This window comes from Chlamydotis macqueenii, chromosome 17, assembly GCF_036417535.1.
Source record: "Chlamydotis macqueenii isolate bChlMac1 chromosome 17, bChlMac1.mat, whole genome shotgun sequence".
Classification (NCBI taxonomy): domain Eukaryota; kingdom Metazoa; phylum Chordata; class Aves; order Otidiformes; family Otididae; genus Chlamydotis; species Chlamydotis macqueenii.
In genome coordinates, this window is record NC_141572.1 from 1,578,401 (window position 1) to 1,593,191 (window position 14,791).

At 67.2% G+C, this 14,791-nt stretch overlaps 2 protein-coding genes across 2 annotated transcripts; both read right to left on the reverse strand.

Moving 5' to 3' along the window:
- Nucleotides 1-1,514: 1,514 nt before the first annotated feature.
- On the reverse strand, nt 1,515-7,598 carry TRPV4 (transient receptor potential cation channel subfamily V member 4). The gene is made up of 15 exons (XM_086761255.1): nt 7,207-7,598; nt 6,141-6,313; nt 5,755-5,907; nt 4,967-5,107; nt 4,556-4,854; nt 4,098-4,277; nt 3,858-4,016; nt 3,656-3,748; nt 3,420-3,493; nt 3,178-3,343; nt 2,888-2,954; nt 2,353-2,669; nt 2,131-2,258; nt 1,809-1,930; nt 1,515-1,657 (listed from the first exon to the last, which is right to left on the reverse strand). The coding sequence occupies exons 1-15, from the start codon at nt 7,581-7,583 to the stop codon at nt 1,515-1,517; spliced, it is 2,592 nt and encodes an 863-aa protein (XP_086617381.1). The 5' UTR covers nt 7,584-7,598.
- Nucleotides 7,599-11,464: 3,866 nt separating this feature from the next.
- GLTP (glycolipid transfer protein) lies at nt 11,465-14,354 on the reverse strand. Its single transcript, XM_086761451.1, has 5 exons — nt 14,174-14,354; nt 13,349-13,410; nt 13,024-13,157; nt 12,667-12,817; nt 11,465-12,341 (listed from the first exon to the last, which is right to left on the reverse strand). Exons 1-5 carry the CDS (start codon nt 14,274-14,276, stop codon nt 12,159-12,161), a joined length of 633 nt encoding a protein of 210 aa, XP_086617577.1. The 5' UTR covers nt 14,277-14,354; the 3' UTR covers nt 11,465-12,158.
- Nucleotides 14,355-14,791: the final 437 nt, after the last annotated feature.

Consider the following 14,791-nt stretch of genomic DNA (forward strand, 5'->3'; position numbering starts at 1 on the left):
CCGCAGCCCCCGCCCGCACGCCGGCCCCCACCCCGTGCCGGCACAGGGGGCGCGGGGGCTCGGCTCGGCCAGGCCCCAGACCCCCGCTTTGTCCCGGGTCCGGCTGCCCCCAGCCCGCCCCGCGTGGGGCAGGAGCCCGGTGCGGGCAGATCCCGCATGGCGCGGGGTGTGGTGCCCTCCAGCGGAACCGCAGCCCCGGCCCTGCGCCGCAACCGTGCGCCACGGCCACGCACCGCACCCGTGCACCACGGCCACGCACCGCAGCCCTGCGCTGCACCCGTGCACCACGGCCACGCATCGCAGCCCTGCACCGCAACCATGCACCACGGCCACGCACCGCAACCGTGCACCGCAACCGTGCACCACGGCCACGCACCGCAACTGTCTGCTGCACCCGGACACCGCAGCCATGCACCACAGCTGTGCACCACAGTCACACACCACAGCCGTGCATTGCAGCTGTGCACCATAGTCATGCACCATCGCCATGCACCACAGCTGTCTGCTGCACCCAGACACTGCGGCCATGCAGCGCAAACCTGCACCGCACCCAAGCACTGCAGCCATGCACCACACTAGTGCACGGTAATCACACATCTCAGCCGCGTGCACCAGCACCGCAGCCATGTGCTGCACTCGTACGCTGCAGCTGTGCACCACAGCCATGCACCACAGAGGTGTACTGCAGCTGTGCACCATCACCATGCACCGCAACCATGCACTAAACTTGCACACTGCAGCCGTGCACCACAGCCGTGCACCAGCAGCCACGGGACAAGCGCGGGGCTGCCGGGGCCGGGATGTCCCAGGAAGAGCGGCCGAGGCTGGGAGACAGCGCTGGGTGCTGCCGCCAGCCACCACCTCGACCCACGGCTCAGCGCCCGGTCGCGGCAGGCACGGGGTGCTCTGCTCCACACCCCGCAGGCTTCTGCCCGCTCCGCACCGTCGCAGTGCCCTGCCAGGCTGGGCACAGGGCACCACGGCAGGGTCTGTCTGCAGCGGAGCGCGAGCTCAGCGTGTTGCGTGGCCATGCGCCACTGGCACGGCACGGCACGGCACGGGGAGCAGCGGACGCCTGCCTCCCTCCCGGAGACCTGCCTGCAGCGGTGCTCTCCCAGCCGGAATCGGTCAGCGCCAAGAGGAGGCGGCGGTGGCAGGTCAGTCTTTATTACTGAATAAATAATCGTATAAATCTTGTGCAAAAACGTCTGGCGAAAACCGTTGGCCCCGCTGGGTGGAGGGGGCCGCGCTCCCCACACCCAGCTGTGGCAGAGGCTCCCGGCATGGCGCCAACGAAGGCCCCGGTGTGGCAAAGCGAAGCGGCGGCGCTGCATCTTGTCCGTGCAAGCCGGAGACGCCCAGGGCCAGGACCCTCTGACCGGGCTGGACCACTCGCTGGGACAGCGGCTGCACGAATCCCTGAGGAGCAGACAAGCACCATCCAGCCCAATCCGCGATTCCGCCGGCTGCGCCGGGGGCCCGGGTGGAGTCCGTTGGCTCCCAGCGCTGCTGCGCTAGAGCGGGGAGCTCGAGGCCTGGCCGTGCCGCCGCTCCCGCGTCTCCGCCGTCCCCGCGGTCCCCAGCGGCACCACCACCTCCTCCGGCTGGCAGCTCTTGTTGAGCTCCACGACGCGCGGCACCACCGTCGACCAGCGATCTGCGGAGACGGCGGGACTTTCTGTGGTGGCTCCCCTCTTGCCAGTCAGCCCCGTGCCACCCGGTCCCCAAAGCAAATCTGCTCCTGGGGCTCAGCGGAGGCTGCAGGCAGCGTCCCCAGGGACGCTCCCAGCCCGCGGCACCGCGCTCACCTCTCCGCAGCCGGCCCACGGTGTGGGAGAAGCCGTAGTACTGGTACGTGTCGCTCTTGCCCGGGTCCTCGCTGATGATGCCCAGGTTCTGGTTCCAGTGGGACCAGTTCACCTCGTCCACCCTGTGGGGAAGGGTCAGACCGGGAGCCAGGGCAGCAGCTCCTGCATCCCTGCGCCATCCCACCACCGGCAACGCCACCCGGCTCCAGTACAAACCGCCCCGCAAATGAACGCACGGCGCCGGCACCCCAAAACGCTGCTGGCTGCAGCGGGAGGGCTCTGGTGGTCCCGGTCCCCGGCTCTGCAGGGCTCCTGCCTTTACCTGAAGCACCAGCGGCGGTCGGGCGTCCCATCGGTGCCCTTCCCCACAGTGACCATCTCCCCCGAGCGGAAGGCTCTCCGCAGGAACACCGGAAAGGAGCGCTCGATGTCCAGGATGGTGGTGGCCCACTGCCGGGGACAGCACGGACCCCTCAGCCACCCGGGGATGGAGGCACGGGGGTCTCTCGCCTGGATGACACCACGACGGAGCTTGGGGTGGTACCTGCAGCTTCCAGATGTGCTTGCTCTCCTTGGAGACTTGGCCCACGGTCTCGCCCATGAGAGCGATGAGCATGTTGAGGAGGAGCACGAAGGTGAGGATGATGTAGGTGACGAGGAGGATGATGAAGACGCCGGGGTACTTGGCGCTCTCGAGCATCTCCAGGTCACCCATGCCGATGGTGAGCTTGAAGAGGTCGAGCAGGAAGGTGCTGAAGGTCTGGCTGTCCCGGCAGGAGGGGTAGGTGGGCACCGTGCAGTTGGACGGCTCCTCGCCGCAGGACTCACTGCTGGGACATGGGTTGAGCAGGGACACCAGAGCTGGGCGAGAAGGGACAGGGGCGGCGAGTCCGCGGGGGCGGCAGCGAGGATGGCGTCCACAACAGGTCCCCACGCAGCCACCACAGGAGAAGACAAAGGCTGATCCTACAGGCGGGTGGGACGCAGCGGGGGCTCCGCAGCCCCCTGCCCGGCTGTGCCGTGCCGTGCCGCAGGGTTCATCCTTCCCCCGAGCCCTGGCTCGCCGGCCGGGCGCCTACCTGAGGCATAGCCGATCATGAAGAGTAAGTAGACCAGGAGGAAGCGGAAAAGGTCTTTGAAGAGGATCTGCAAGTGATGGAGAGGCGGGTGAGAGGTGCTGGACTGCGGCGCCCAGCTGCATGCTGGGGCACCACCAGCGAGCCATGCTGCAGGGACAGCTGGGCTGAGCGCAGGGCATTGGCGAGCCACCAGAAACCCTGAAGAAAGCACGGAGGACCCTCCTTTTCGGCCACGCAACCCTAGGAGGACCAGGCCTGTGGAAGGAGAAGATGGCCTGACCCCACCGGACCTTCTGGATCATGATGCTGTAGGTCCCTGTCAGTTTGAGCCCCCGGGTGAAGTACAGCGCGTTCATCCAGCCCAGGACCAGTGCGAAGACCATGACGGCCAGGTACGCCTCCACGCCCCCCAGGTACAGCCCCGCCGTGACGATCACCAGCACCGAGTAGATGAAGCTGGAGGAGAGCCGGGGTCAGAGCCCGCGCCGACGGCCACCGCGGCTCGGGGAGGCGCCGGGGGCTCCCCACGTACTAGAGCAGCTGGAAGGAGCCATCTATGAAGAAGGAGTTCACGCCTGGGCATTTCTTCATGAACAGATCTTTGATCTGGAGGAGAAAGGCAGCGGTTGTGGGGGGCGGCCTGGGGAGCCAGCCCCCGCACGGCAGCATCCCAGTGTGCGGGGTGACATCGTGGCAGGGGCTGGTGCCTCCTCGCATCGCTCCTTGCATGGAGACCACAGGAGGAACGCCCCACCCCGCCGCACTGACGTTTGTGAAGAAGAAGAGGATGCCGGTGAGCAGGGTGATGATCTCCCCGGCCAGGCGCAGGTAGTCGACGGTGGTGGTGTACGGGTAGGGGGGCTGCGGGGGAAGGACAGAGCCGAGCTGCTCCACCAGCCCAGCGCTGGCAGGGCTGCTTGGGGCAGACCCAGAAACCCCCTCTAGGTTCCCCCCACCCCATGGGACTCACGGGGCCTTCCATGGGGCGGTAGTAGGCAACAAGGGTGAAGATGACCATGGCGCAGAGGTAGGAGACCACGCTGATGTAGAAGGACACAGCCCCAAACTTGCGCCACTTGTCACGCAGCAGCTCGTTGATGGGCTCCACAGCCAGCATCTCGTGGCGGTTCTGGTGGGACACAGGGGGTCCCATGGGTCAGCGGGGTCCCGGCCCCGGCGTCCCCCCAGCCCCACCAGGCCCCCCACGCACCTCAATCTTGCTGTTGTAGACCAGGATCTCCAGCACAGACACCTCCTCCCCGCAGGTGTCCAGCGAGGAGAGGTCGTAGAGCGAGGAGTAGACGGGGCCATACGCCCAGTCCTTGAACTTCCGCGAGAGGTGCCGGGCATCCTCGTCCACGATCTCCCGCCGGATGATGTGCTGGAAGATCTGCCGGAGGGAGGACCGCTCTCCTCCCATCCCACCGACATGGCTCCCCTCCCGCCACCGCCCACCTCAACCCACCCCCCGCACACCAGGGAGGGGGTCGGGGTGCTCCTGGGGCGCGGGGACACCATCGCAGCCCCCCGGGACGCCGCAGCTTCCGCATTTTTAATGTCCCTCTGCCCGCAGCACCGGAGGAGAAGGGAAAGGATGGGATGTGCCCAGGGCCTGGGGTTAATTAGGGAAGGGACAAAATGCTCCCGGCCCAAGGTGGGCCAGCGTACCCCGATCTTGCCGGTCTTGGCGGCCATCATGAGCGGGGAGAGGCCGTCGTTGTTGAGCAGCGCCTCCAGGTTGGTGTCGGGGAAGAGCTTGGCGCACTTGACGAGGAGCAGGTCGTACATCTTGGTGACGAACTTGGTGTTCTCGCGGGTGTTATCGGCGATGGCGACCAGGGCGTGCAGCACCGTGTTGCCGCGCGAGTCCTGGCGCCGCAGGTCCGCCTGCTTGTGCCCGTTCTCCGTCAGGTAGTGCACGATGTGGGGCTGGTTGGTGCAGGCGGCCAGCGAGAGGGGCAGCTCGCCTGCGGGGACAGCACAGCCGTGGGGGCACCCGTCGCCCCCGCCCCGCCGTGGGGGTACCCGCGGGGAGCGGCCGGTCCCCCCGGCCGACGCGCCGGCTCCCGCCTTGCTCACCGAAGTAGAAGTAGCCGCCCTCGTCCTTGGGCTGGAAGAAGCGGCCGCGGGCCTGGGCGTGCACGTCCGCTCCCTTCTCCACCAGCAGCTCCACGTAGTGCTTGCAGCGGCGCTCGATGGCGATGTGCAGGGCTGTCTGACCTGTGCCGCCCGCACCGGTTAGCCCCCGCCTCACCCCACGACATCCCCCGGGTCCCCAGCTTTCCCAGGGTCCCCGCTGCTGCGGTACCCAACGTCCTGTCGGGGTTTAGCCCCACTCAGCAGCTAAAGCACCACACAGTCGCTCGCTCACTCCCCATTCACTGCCCTCCCCTCCCAGTGGGATGGGGAGGAGAATCAGGAAAGCAAAGAAGGCAAAACTGGTGGGTTGGGATAAAAACACTTTGAAAGAACATCAGAGGAAGAGAAAACAGAGACAGAAACCAGCCCCAGCCCCCACCTCAGCAGTAACTCGCAGCACAGCAGCTCAGGGGGGATCCAACACCCAGCTCCCTCCCAGCAGCCAAACCTGGCCCCCAGCCCCGGCCCCACTTTATCCCCTGAGCAGGAGCAGCCCTGGGGCTGATCTGGGCAACCTGTCCCAGCTGGGTCCCAGCCACAGGTGCCAGGGCTCCAGCTCCCCTCCCAGCTCCCTCAGAATCAACCCTCTCCTCGCCGGAACCAGGACATCCATCATCCTCCTCCCCAGCATCCTCCATCCTCCTCAGGGTCCCCGCTGCTCTGGTCCCCAACCTCCCCGGGGTCCCCCACGCCCAGGCAGGGCCGGTGGCGGCTGTGCGCTGCCCCACCTCGGTAGTAGACGTCCCTGAAGGGCGAGTTGATGAACTCCCGCATGTTGCCCGTCTTCTCGGCGATGTCGAGGAGGAGGGGGATGGTGTCGTTCCTGCCCCCGCTGAGGTTGAGCAGCGCCTTGGGCAGGCAGGTCTTCCCCGTGGAGGGCTCTGGGAGCGGAGGGGGCTGAGGGGGGGCCGCGGAGAGCCCCCCAGACTATGGGGACGCCCAACCCTTGCACTCCCTGGCCAAATTCTCAGCTCCTCATGGGTACCGCATCCCACAGCCCCCCCATGCTGGGGCTGCACATCACCATCCCCGCGGGGACGTGGGGACCACCGGTGGCCTGGCACAGCCCCAGCGCCGCGGGGGTCCCAGGACAGGGCCAGCCCCAGGCGCTCACCTCGAAACTCCTCGTCTGTCAGGCGCTTCTTGTGGGTGAGGAGGAAGGAGAGGAGCCCGTCCAGGCCGGCCGGGGACCCCCGGGACACGATGTCGAAGAGGATGGGTCTGTTGAAGACCTTGAGGACGGGGGGCGGGCTGGGAGCCGGCCCCTTCACACCCGGCGCCTGCTTCCTGCGGGAGAAGCACCGGCGCTGGGGACCGGAGCCGCTGCCTCGGTTTCCCACCCGTGCAATGAGTTTGGGGCTTCTCAGCCAACAGCGAAGGGCGTGGGAACCCCGGGGGCACCCCCAGCCACGGCAGACCAGTGCTCCCAGTATCGCCCACAGGGGCTGGCGCTGTAGCGTTTCGGCCCCCCAGCCGTGCCCCCAGCAGGGACGGGCTGCGAGTTCGGCCACGCTCCGGGCGAAACCAGACCGGTTGGATCAGTTGGCGGCAGCGGGACGGGCTGGGGACAAGCGGCCGGCCCCGGCCAGCCGGAACGAGGGGGGAGGAGGGACGGCGCCTGCCCCAGCCAGGGATCTCCGGGGCTGGGGGCATGGGGGGCACCCCGGCGCCCTCCACACACCCACATCCCCGCCGCCCACCCAGGGCGCCGAGCTCGCACGGGGGCACAGGGGCACCCCACCGCCCCCGACCCCGGCTGCCCCCCCCCCAACCCCCGGGTGGGGACAGCGGCTGGGGCCCCGGCGGCCGCCCCAGGTGCCCGGCACAGAGGGGCATTGTGCGTGCGGCGGCGGGCGGCCCCCCCGGCCCCGGTTTCCTGGCGCGGGGAGGGCGGAGGCCCTGCTGAAAAGCCCTTTCATGCCAGAGAGCCAGACGGCCGCACCGGCCAGGGGAGCGGCCGCGCACAGAGCCCCTTTCACGGCACCGGCACGGGGGAAGGGGAGCCGCGGACGCTCGCCACATCACGGCACGGCACGACCCAGCGCCCCGAAGTGCCACCCGGCGAGCCGAGGGGGTCTGTCCCCATCTCCAGCTGCCGGGTATCCCCGCACCCCCGTGCCCCCCACCACCGCCCCCCATTGCGCCTCGCTGGCACCGGGGTACGCTGTCGCCGTACTCACTCCGCGACCCTCCTGCGCCAGCGCTTGTTCTCGCTGGGGTGGTGGCGGTAGGTGCCATAGTCGAACAGGGAGTCCATGGGGGCTTTTTTGGGTGCAGGGACCACGGCCGACTCGTAGATGGTGGCCTCCAGCAGCTCCATGGGCTTCGGGGCGCCTTTCCGGAAAGCCCCGTGGAATTTCATGCGGAGGTTTTGCTTTCCGTCCCCCGTGCCCGGGGGTCCGCGGGCTGCCTCGGCGGGGGACGGGGTGTCCTCGCTCTCAAACAGGTTGGCCAAGGAGGAAAGCGGGAAGGAGTCGTTCTGGAGGGACCCGTCATCCCCCGGGCCGTCCCCGGCATCGCCGCCAGCCATGCGCAGGGGGTCTTCGGCGTCTGCCATGCTCTGTGGCCGAGGGATGGGTGTGAGCGGCCTGCCTGGACAGCTGAGACCTCCAGCTCCTTCCCCGAAAGCAGGAGACCTGGCAGAGGAGAGCCCAGCGTCACTCCCAAACAGCCCTGTCCTCTCCCACCGCACCCCCCGCGCTGCCCAGCCCCGTGGTGGGAGCAGGTCCCACACCAACCCTGGCAGTGGCTGTGGCCGGCGGGACCCCTCGCAGACCAGTCTCTCGGCGCCCACCTACCCGGCTGCGGGGACCCCTCACGCCTGCGGAGGCCCCACCGGCTGCGGTGCTGGTGGCTTCAAAGCGCAGCCGCAGTGGGCGAGGGCCGGCCCGGCCCCGTTGCCTCTCCCCGCTGCGGTCAGCTTGGGTGCAGCCCAGGACGGGGCACAGAGCAGACCCTGTGCGCTGCGAGCTGCTGCCTGAGGAAAGAAAACATTCCTGGGATACACCCCGCGCCCGGGGAGCATCCAGAGGCAGAGGGGTTGGGAGTGGGGCCAGGGCTGGTCCCCAGCGCCCCACTGCTTTGGGGGGCTCGGTGGGACCCGGCTCTGGGCACCGGGACGGGAATGGAGGAGGCACAGAGGGGCTGCAGCCCCTCGGGAGGGCAGGAGCAGCAGTCAGGACAAGAAAATTACCCGTTTGGGTTGCCCAGAGGGAAACGGGGCGGCAGGAGAGGCCCGCTACCAGCAAAGCGCCGAGCCATCCCGCGAGCCTCGCTGTGCCCGGCCTGCCAGGCCCCTCCAGTGAGCGACCCCGGGCTCTCCTCAGCCCCCACACCCAAATGCACTCACAAAACACAGCAGCGCTAAGGCTCAGCCCAGCTCCGGCCTCCCGGGAGCCCAGCCCTCCCCGCGGGTCCCGGGACAGAAAAAGCAGCCGGGAAACCTATCATTTTCTGCTGGGCTGCAGCTTTGTACGACAAGCCATAATGGCAGGCTGGGCCGTCCTGGGACGGGCAGGGATTTCTAACGCGCTTCTAATTAGGCAGCGTGTCCCACAGCCGCCTGTGGCAGCCCCACGGCAGGGGCACGCCGTGCTCCCACAGACACGGGGGACGAGGGCTGCAGACAGCCCCCAAAATCCCGCAGCGGGCAGCGGTGCCCGGCGCCCCGGGTGGCACCCAGCAGGGACGGGGCAGCCCGGGGGGACGCGGGGCGAGCGGCAGAGCCGACAGTTTCTCCTTCTTGCTGACTGTTCCTGCCATCGCCCTCTCTGCAAGAAATTCCACAGGCACCTGCCAAAGCTCGCAGGTCCCACACCCTGACCCCGGGCAAACACAGGCCCTCGGGCGGCCGATTTGTCCTCGGACAATGGGGAAGAGCGGATCACCGAGCACGCCGACCTCACGGGCCGCGCACGGGGATGGAGCGCCCAGCTCCTCAGCTGTGTTGGGAATCCCAGCCCTGGGACAAGCACAGCTCTAGGGAAAAGCCCAAATGCGGCGCAGGCTGTCACACTGGCGCAGAACGTGTGCCGTGTCCCTGCCAGCCTGCCCAAGGAGCAAGCATTCCCCGTTGGAAGCGGCTGGGGACACTGGCCCAGAGACTTGGGCAGGCGGAAGGCGGCCCCAGGGATGCTCATGGAGCCTGGGGAGACGCGGGACAGGAGCAAGGGTACAAGCGGAAAGGGCCAGGGCAGGAAGCTCACGTCGGAAATAACGGGCTCACGGCCGCTGCCGTCAGCCTGGGCACTCCCTTGGGCACAGGTGCTGCCAGGAAAGGTGCTGTCAGTGGGGTTTTATTTGGCTCGTTGGTTATTTGGGTTTTTATTTTTCAGACTTCCTCACCCCACGGAATAAATGAGTCAAGGCGCAGCTCACCGTGTGCCGAGCCTCGCCGGCACAGCCCTGGCTCTCGCGTCCAACACAAACCCTCCCGCCCGCTCCCCCACGTGCGCTCCCGCCTCTCCCCAGCTTTCCAGCCAGTTACCTCCCAGCAAGACCAGTACCCCCAGTTCATCCCCCACTCCAGCCCGTCACAGAGGCACCGATGCTGGGGAGTGCAGGGACATGCCCGGTCAGTGGGTGGTGCGGACTTTGCCGCATGAAAAAGTTCTCAAACCGAGGGACGGATGGCCCGGGGGGGAGTGAATCACCGAAACCGCATCGTGGCCAGGTTCAGCCCTGGCAGAAACGCTCACCCGGAGGGAGCCGCCTTCCAGAATAAACCGCACCGCTGGGGCCGTGCTCACCTGGGCGAGAGCCGTGAACTTGGCGTGCTCCAATGGATGAGCTTCAAAGCCGTCAGCAACCCCTTCCCCAAAGCTACCCCATGGGAACGCACCTGGCACCTCACCCTTGGAGTGGTGAGCCCCCAAATTGGCCAGAGAGGTCAGGACCCCGCGGTGCCTGGGGAGGCCACAGGACTGGGCTCTGCACAGCACATCCCACAGCCCTGTCCTCACCCCGGGGGCTGTGTCCTGCCCTGGTCCCCATGTCCTCCTCTGGGGGATCCATCCTGCCCTGGTCCTTGTGTCCTGCTCCAGGGACTCCATCCTGCCCCTGTCCCCATGTCCTCCTCTGGGGGATCCATCCTGCCCTGGTCCTTGTGTCCTGCTCCAGGGACTCCATCCTGCCCCTGTCCCCATGTCCTCCTCTGGGGGATCCATCCTGCCCTGGTCCTTGTGTCCTGCTCCAGGGACTCCATCCTGCCCCTGTCCCCATGTCCTGCCCCGGTCCCCGTGTCCTCCTCTGGGGGGTCCATCCTGCCCTGGTCCCTGTGTCCTGCTCTAGGGACTCCATCCTGCTCCAGCCTCTGCCCCAGGGGCTCCATCCTGCCCCAGTCCCCATGTCCTGCCCCGGTCCCCGTGTCTTCCTGCCCTGGTCCCCAAGTCCTGCTCAGGGGGCTTCTTCCTCTGCCCCAGGGGCTCCATCCGCTGCCCTGGGGGCTCCATCCTTCCCCTGTCCCCATATCCTGCCCTGGTCCCCATGTTCTGCCCCGGGGGCTCCATCCTGCCCTCGTCCCCGTGTCCGTTCCGATCCCCACGTCCCAGCCCAGCCACCCCCCCAGCCTCGGCCGCCCCCCGTTTTCCCCAGTGCCCGCTGCCCCCCCTACCGCTGCTCGTCCCGCCGAGGGTCCCGCAGGCTCCGGTGCCGCCGAGTCGCCGCGGGGCCCGTCCCGGAGAGTGGCCCCTCCCCGCCCCGCCGCGGGGGCGGGCGGCACCGGGACCCGCCCGTAGGAGCGGCCCCCGCCCGCCCCCTCCGCTCCCGGCACCCGGGGACAGCCCCCCCGGAACAGCCCTCCAAAACACCCACCTGAAACAGCCCCATAAAGCACCGTCCCCAAAACGAGCCCCCCAGAACAACCTCCCTGAAACAGCCCCCAAAACTCTCCCCAAAACAGCCCCATTTCCCCAGGAAAAGCCCCCCAAATTTCCCTCCCTCAAACAGGCCCCTCCCCGAAAGAGCCCCCCAAAACAACCACCTGAAGCAGCCCCCAAAACTCTCCCCAAAACAGCCCCCCCCGGGCACAGCCCACTCAAAACACCCTCTCTGAAACAGCCACCCCCTAAGAGCAGCCCCCTGAAACACCCTCCTCAAAATAGCCCCCTAAAACACCCTTTCTTAAACAGTCCGTCCAAGAAACAACTCCAAAACAGGCCCCCCAGGAACAGCCTGAAAATAGCCCCTCCCAGAACACCCTCCGCAAAACAGCCCCCTCGGGCACACCCCCCTAACACACACTCTCTGAAACAGCCCGCCCAAGGAACAACCCCGAAACACCCTCCCCAAAACAGCCCCCCAGAACACCCTCCCCAGAACAGCCCCCCAGAACACCCTCCCCAAAACAGCCCACCCAGAACAGCCCCCCAAAACACCTTCCCCAGAACACCCTCCCTAAAACAGCCCCCCAGGAACAAACCCCAGGACAGCCGCCCAGGCCAAGGTTACCGTGAGGTTTTATTAAATTTCACTTCCTCGCGCTGTGGGCGCGGGGCTCGGCAGCGCCGTAAGGCAGTCGGTTAATAAGGCAACGCGTGCTTCCACAAACACCGCGCCGGGACGATTCCCCAGCCTCGGCGTCCCGGCGGCGAGGGCTCGCTCCCACGCAGGCGCTGGAGGAGTTGGGGTCACCCGGGAAAGTCATCGGCTCCTCCGCCGCGGGCACCGCCGGCGTCATTCGGGACGTTCCTCACCCGGGCGAGCAGCGTCGGGTGCCGGTGGGCATACGGCGGGTAGCGGGCACGGCGGTGCAGTCCCAGAGGCAGGGCAGAGCCGAGGCGGCATCGGCGGGACGCTGCCGCCAGCCACGCGTCATTCCCCGTTCCGTGGCAGAGGTGAGCCCAGCAGTCAGGACCAGAAACACTTGTTTTTCCTCTTTAGTAAAAAAGCTTGTGAAATCCTACGATGACGCGCGGTACAATTGTTTTATTGCCATATTCTCAATAGAAAATTAATTATATATTATTATTATTTTTTTTTTTTAGAAAAAAAAAAAAACAGGTTATCCACTGCAGATCCAGAGGAGAATCAAAGCTGCCTGACAGCCGGGAGCCGCCCCAGCTGCCTCAGTGATTAAGACGCAGGTAGCACCCATCACACCTTAATTAAGCCCCGCCAGTCCCCCGTGCCAGCTTTAGGCTTTGTAGCTCAGCTCGGCGTTCATCTTCGTGTACATCTCATAAATTGCATCCAGGATGGGGGTGACCCTGGAGAGGAACTGACGAATTTTCTCTATGCTTTCCTCTTCTTTGACTTCTTTGCCCTTCTCTAACGCCTTCAGCAAATCCGATTTGTAGGGAAGAGCGTAGACCGAGCCCTACGAAACAGGGGAAGAGGCTGTAAGGCTCCCAAAAACGCAAAGTTCTCCCCATCCCACAGGGCAGGACACCGGTTTGGGTTGTTCCCGCGCGCCTCCGAGCGTCCGGAGACCCCGCGGCATCCCGAACGGGACGCCGCGGGGTCTCCGGACGCTCGGAGGCGCGCGGGAACAACCTTGGGGATGGTGGCTGGATGCTCGGAGAAGCTGAGATGTGCAGCTGGAAATACATCAGCAGCTTCCCGTATTTCCAAGCCCTTATTCCCCTTAAAAGACGTCGCCCCGAGGAGCGACTGAGCTCAAAGAAAAAAACGTCAGCACTCACCATGAAGAGCTTCTGCAGCATCCAGCCGTGGTATTTCTTCAGCGCGATCTCGTAAGCCTTCATGGCGTTCACCCGGATGAGGTTGGGATGCTCCTCGTCCCGCTCGCCGTCGCAGATGCTCTGCAGCAACACCAGCATGAACTTCAAGCCCCTGGGAGACGAGTGGAGACGTCGGGGTGGGGAAGGGGATGCTCATTCCCAAATTCCAGCAAGGCAAACCCTGAGCCCGGAGCATCCAAGCCCCGTAAAACCCTGCCCCTCCCACCCATGCTCTCCGCAGCGGCCTCCCGCCGGCACTGCGCAGGCTCTCCGTGTGCCGGGACACGGCTCGGAGCAGCCCCCAACGCCGTCAGTCACCTTTTCAACCACATCAGTGCCAGCGTCGCGCCCGTCTTGGGCCAGGCCGAGCCGTGCATCTCCTTTTCTGCTTCCAGGATGTTCTGCAGCGTTTTGAACTTGGCGGGGTTGGATTCGTAAACCGCTCGGATTTTCTGAGAGAGCAGAGAAAGGGGGGGGGTTGGCTCCCGGGGAGCCGGGGAAACGCGGCGCCTGCAGCGAGCGCCGCGGCTGCCGAACGGCGCTTTCAGCGGGGAGCCCCGTTAATAAACACGCCGAGACGAGGCGCCGCTGCGCCCGAGAGCCCCCACGGGAGGAAAATCTCCTCTCCAGCGCCCTTTCCTACCTTGATATTTCCAGTCAGGTCTGCTTTGACCGGCGAGTAGACGATGGGAGTGCCCAGGCAATCTGCGGAAATACGGAGGGAGGACGATGAGACACCGCAAAGCCCCGCGTCGCAACCAACAGGTTTCACCGGGAACGGCTCTTCGGGCTCCCACGCAGCCATGGTGAGTGGCTGCCGGCCTCCCACCCCTGCCTCGTGACCCCCCCATCTCCGGGACGCGGCCCCGACACCACGGTCCGGAGCAGCAGGATGGGGTCCAGGACCCTCTGCCAGCCCCACGTTGAGCCCGGCCACAGAGCTGTCGTGCAACGGCCGACATGGCGGAGGGCGGCGGGACAGCGCGGGCCATCGGGGCACGAAGGCGGCCGTGCCAACACGCTCTCGTGGCCGCGGCAGCACCTGCCCCGACCCCGGCACGGGGCGAGCGGCCGCGGGTGGGATCCCGGGGGGCAGCCGGGAGCCCCCTGCCCTGAGCGATGCCTCTGGCCGGGGCAAACCGGGGGGAAGGCGGCCGGGCCTCGCCGCCGCGTCGGGGCGTGGGATCCCGGGAGGTTTCCCAACGGAGCTGCTCGGCGGGTTTGTCGGGATCGTGATGCAACCCCGGCTCCGTCAGGCTCCTTCCCCGGGGCCGAGGAGCAGCCGGGCCCCCGGCGAGCACCCACCGGGGACCTAGAGACCCAGAACCGGGGGGGCCCCAGGAGCGAGCACCCGGGACCGCGGAGGGACAACCCTCGGCGGGGCCCGAGGGCCCGGTGCCCGCAGACGGCCCCGGTACCAGGGCCCCGCCGCAGCTCCCGCCCCCGCGGCGGGCCGGCCCGTGCTCACCGAAGAAGGGCGGTAGGTGCGCCACGGCCTCCAGGAAGGGCAGCGTCTCGATCTGCTTGTCGGCCGGCAGCGGCTTGAACTCGTGTTCCAGCAGCAGCGCCATGGCCCGGCCCGCTCCGCTCCGGGTACCGGTAACGGCACCGGCACCGGCCTCGCCGCCTGACCCGGCAGCCTGCTGCCAACCTCCGCCCCGCCCCCGCCGCTCCGGGCCAATGGTCGCGCACCGCCTACCCTCCCGTCAGCCAATCGAAGGCGCGGACCTCGGGGTGTGGGCGGGACCGGCGCTGAGGGGCGGGGCCGTGACTCCCTCAGAGCCCCCGCAGCCCCGGGGTTGCGGGACGGGGAACCGGTTTGGGTGCCCGGGGCGGGGGGGCCGTACCCGGCCTCCCCTTGCCCCGGCCCGACCCGGGCCTCACCCCGGCAGCGCAGGGCGGCAATCGGAGCTTTGGCGCCTCATGGGCCCCGCAGCGGCCGTTCCTGCCCCGGCCGGGAGCCGGCGGCCGTTAATTATTTAGGGGGGGATAAATTTTTAATAGGGAGCAGGTGGCTCGGTTAGCGCGGGGAAAACGACCCGGTCTACACCCGAGCGCGGGAGCGAGTCATTGTTAAAACAGCTCA

What these genes read in the sequence shown, in the direction of transcription:
- GLTP (XM_086761451.1), bottom strand. Translation starts at nt 14,276, where the DNA reads ATGGCGCTGCTGCTGGAACACGAGTTCAAGCCGCTGCCGGCCGACAAG. An exon ending in ACCTGACTGGAAATATCAAG is followed by an intron (nt 13,158 to 13,348) that starts GTAGGAAAGGGC and finishes CTGCTCTCTCAG; the next exon opens with AAAATCCGAGCGGTTTACGA. An exon ending in TGCTGCAGAAGCTCTTCATG is followed by an intron (nt 12,342 to 12,666) that starts GTGAGTGCTGAC and finishes CCTGTTTCGTAG; the next exon opens with GGCTCGGTCTACGCTCTTCC.
- TRPV4 (XM_086761255.1), bottom strand. Translation starts at nt 7,583, where the DNA reads ATGGCAGACGCCGAAGACCCCCTGCGCATGGCTGGCGGCGATGCCGGG. An exon ending in TCCTCTTCTTCTTCACAAAC is followed by an intron (nt 3,494 to 3,655) that starts GTCAGTGCGGCG and finishes TTTCTCCTCCAG; the next exon opens with ATCAAAGATCTGTTCATGAA. An exon ending in CGTGGGCCGGCTGCGGAGAG is followed by an intron (nt 1,658 to 1,808) that starts GTGAGCGCGGTG and finishes CCGTCTCCGCAG; the next exon opens with ATCGCTGGTCGACGGTGGTG.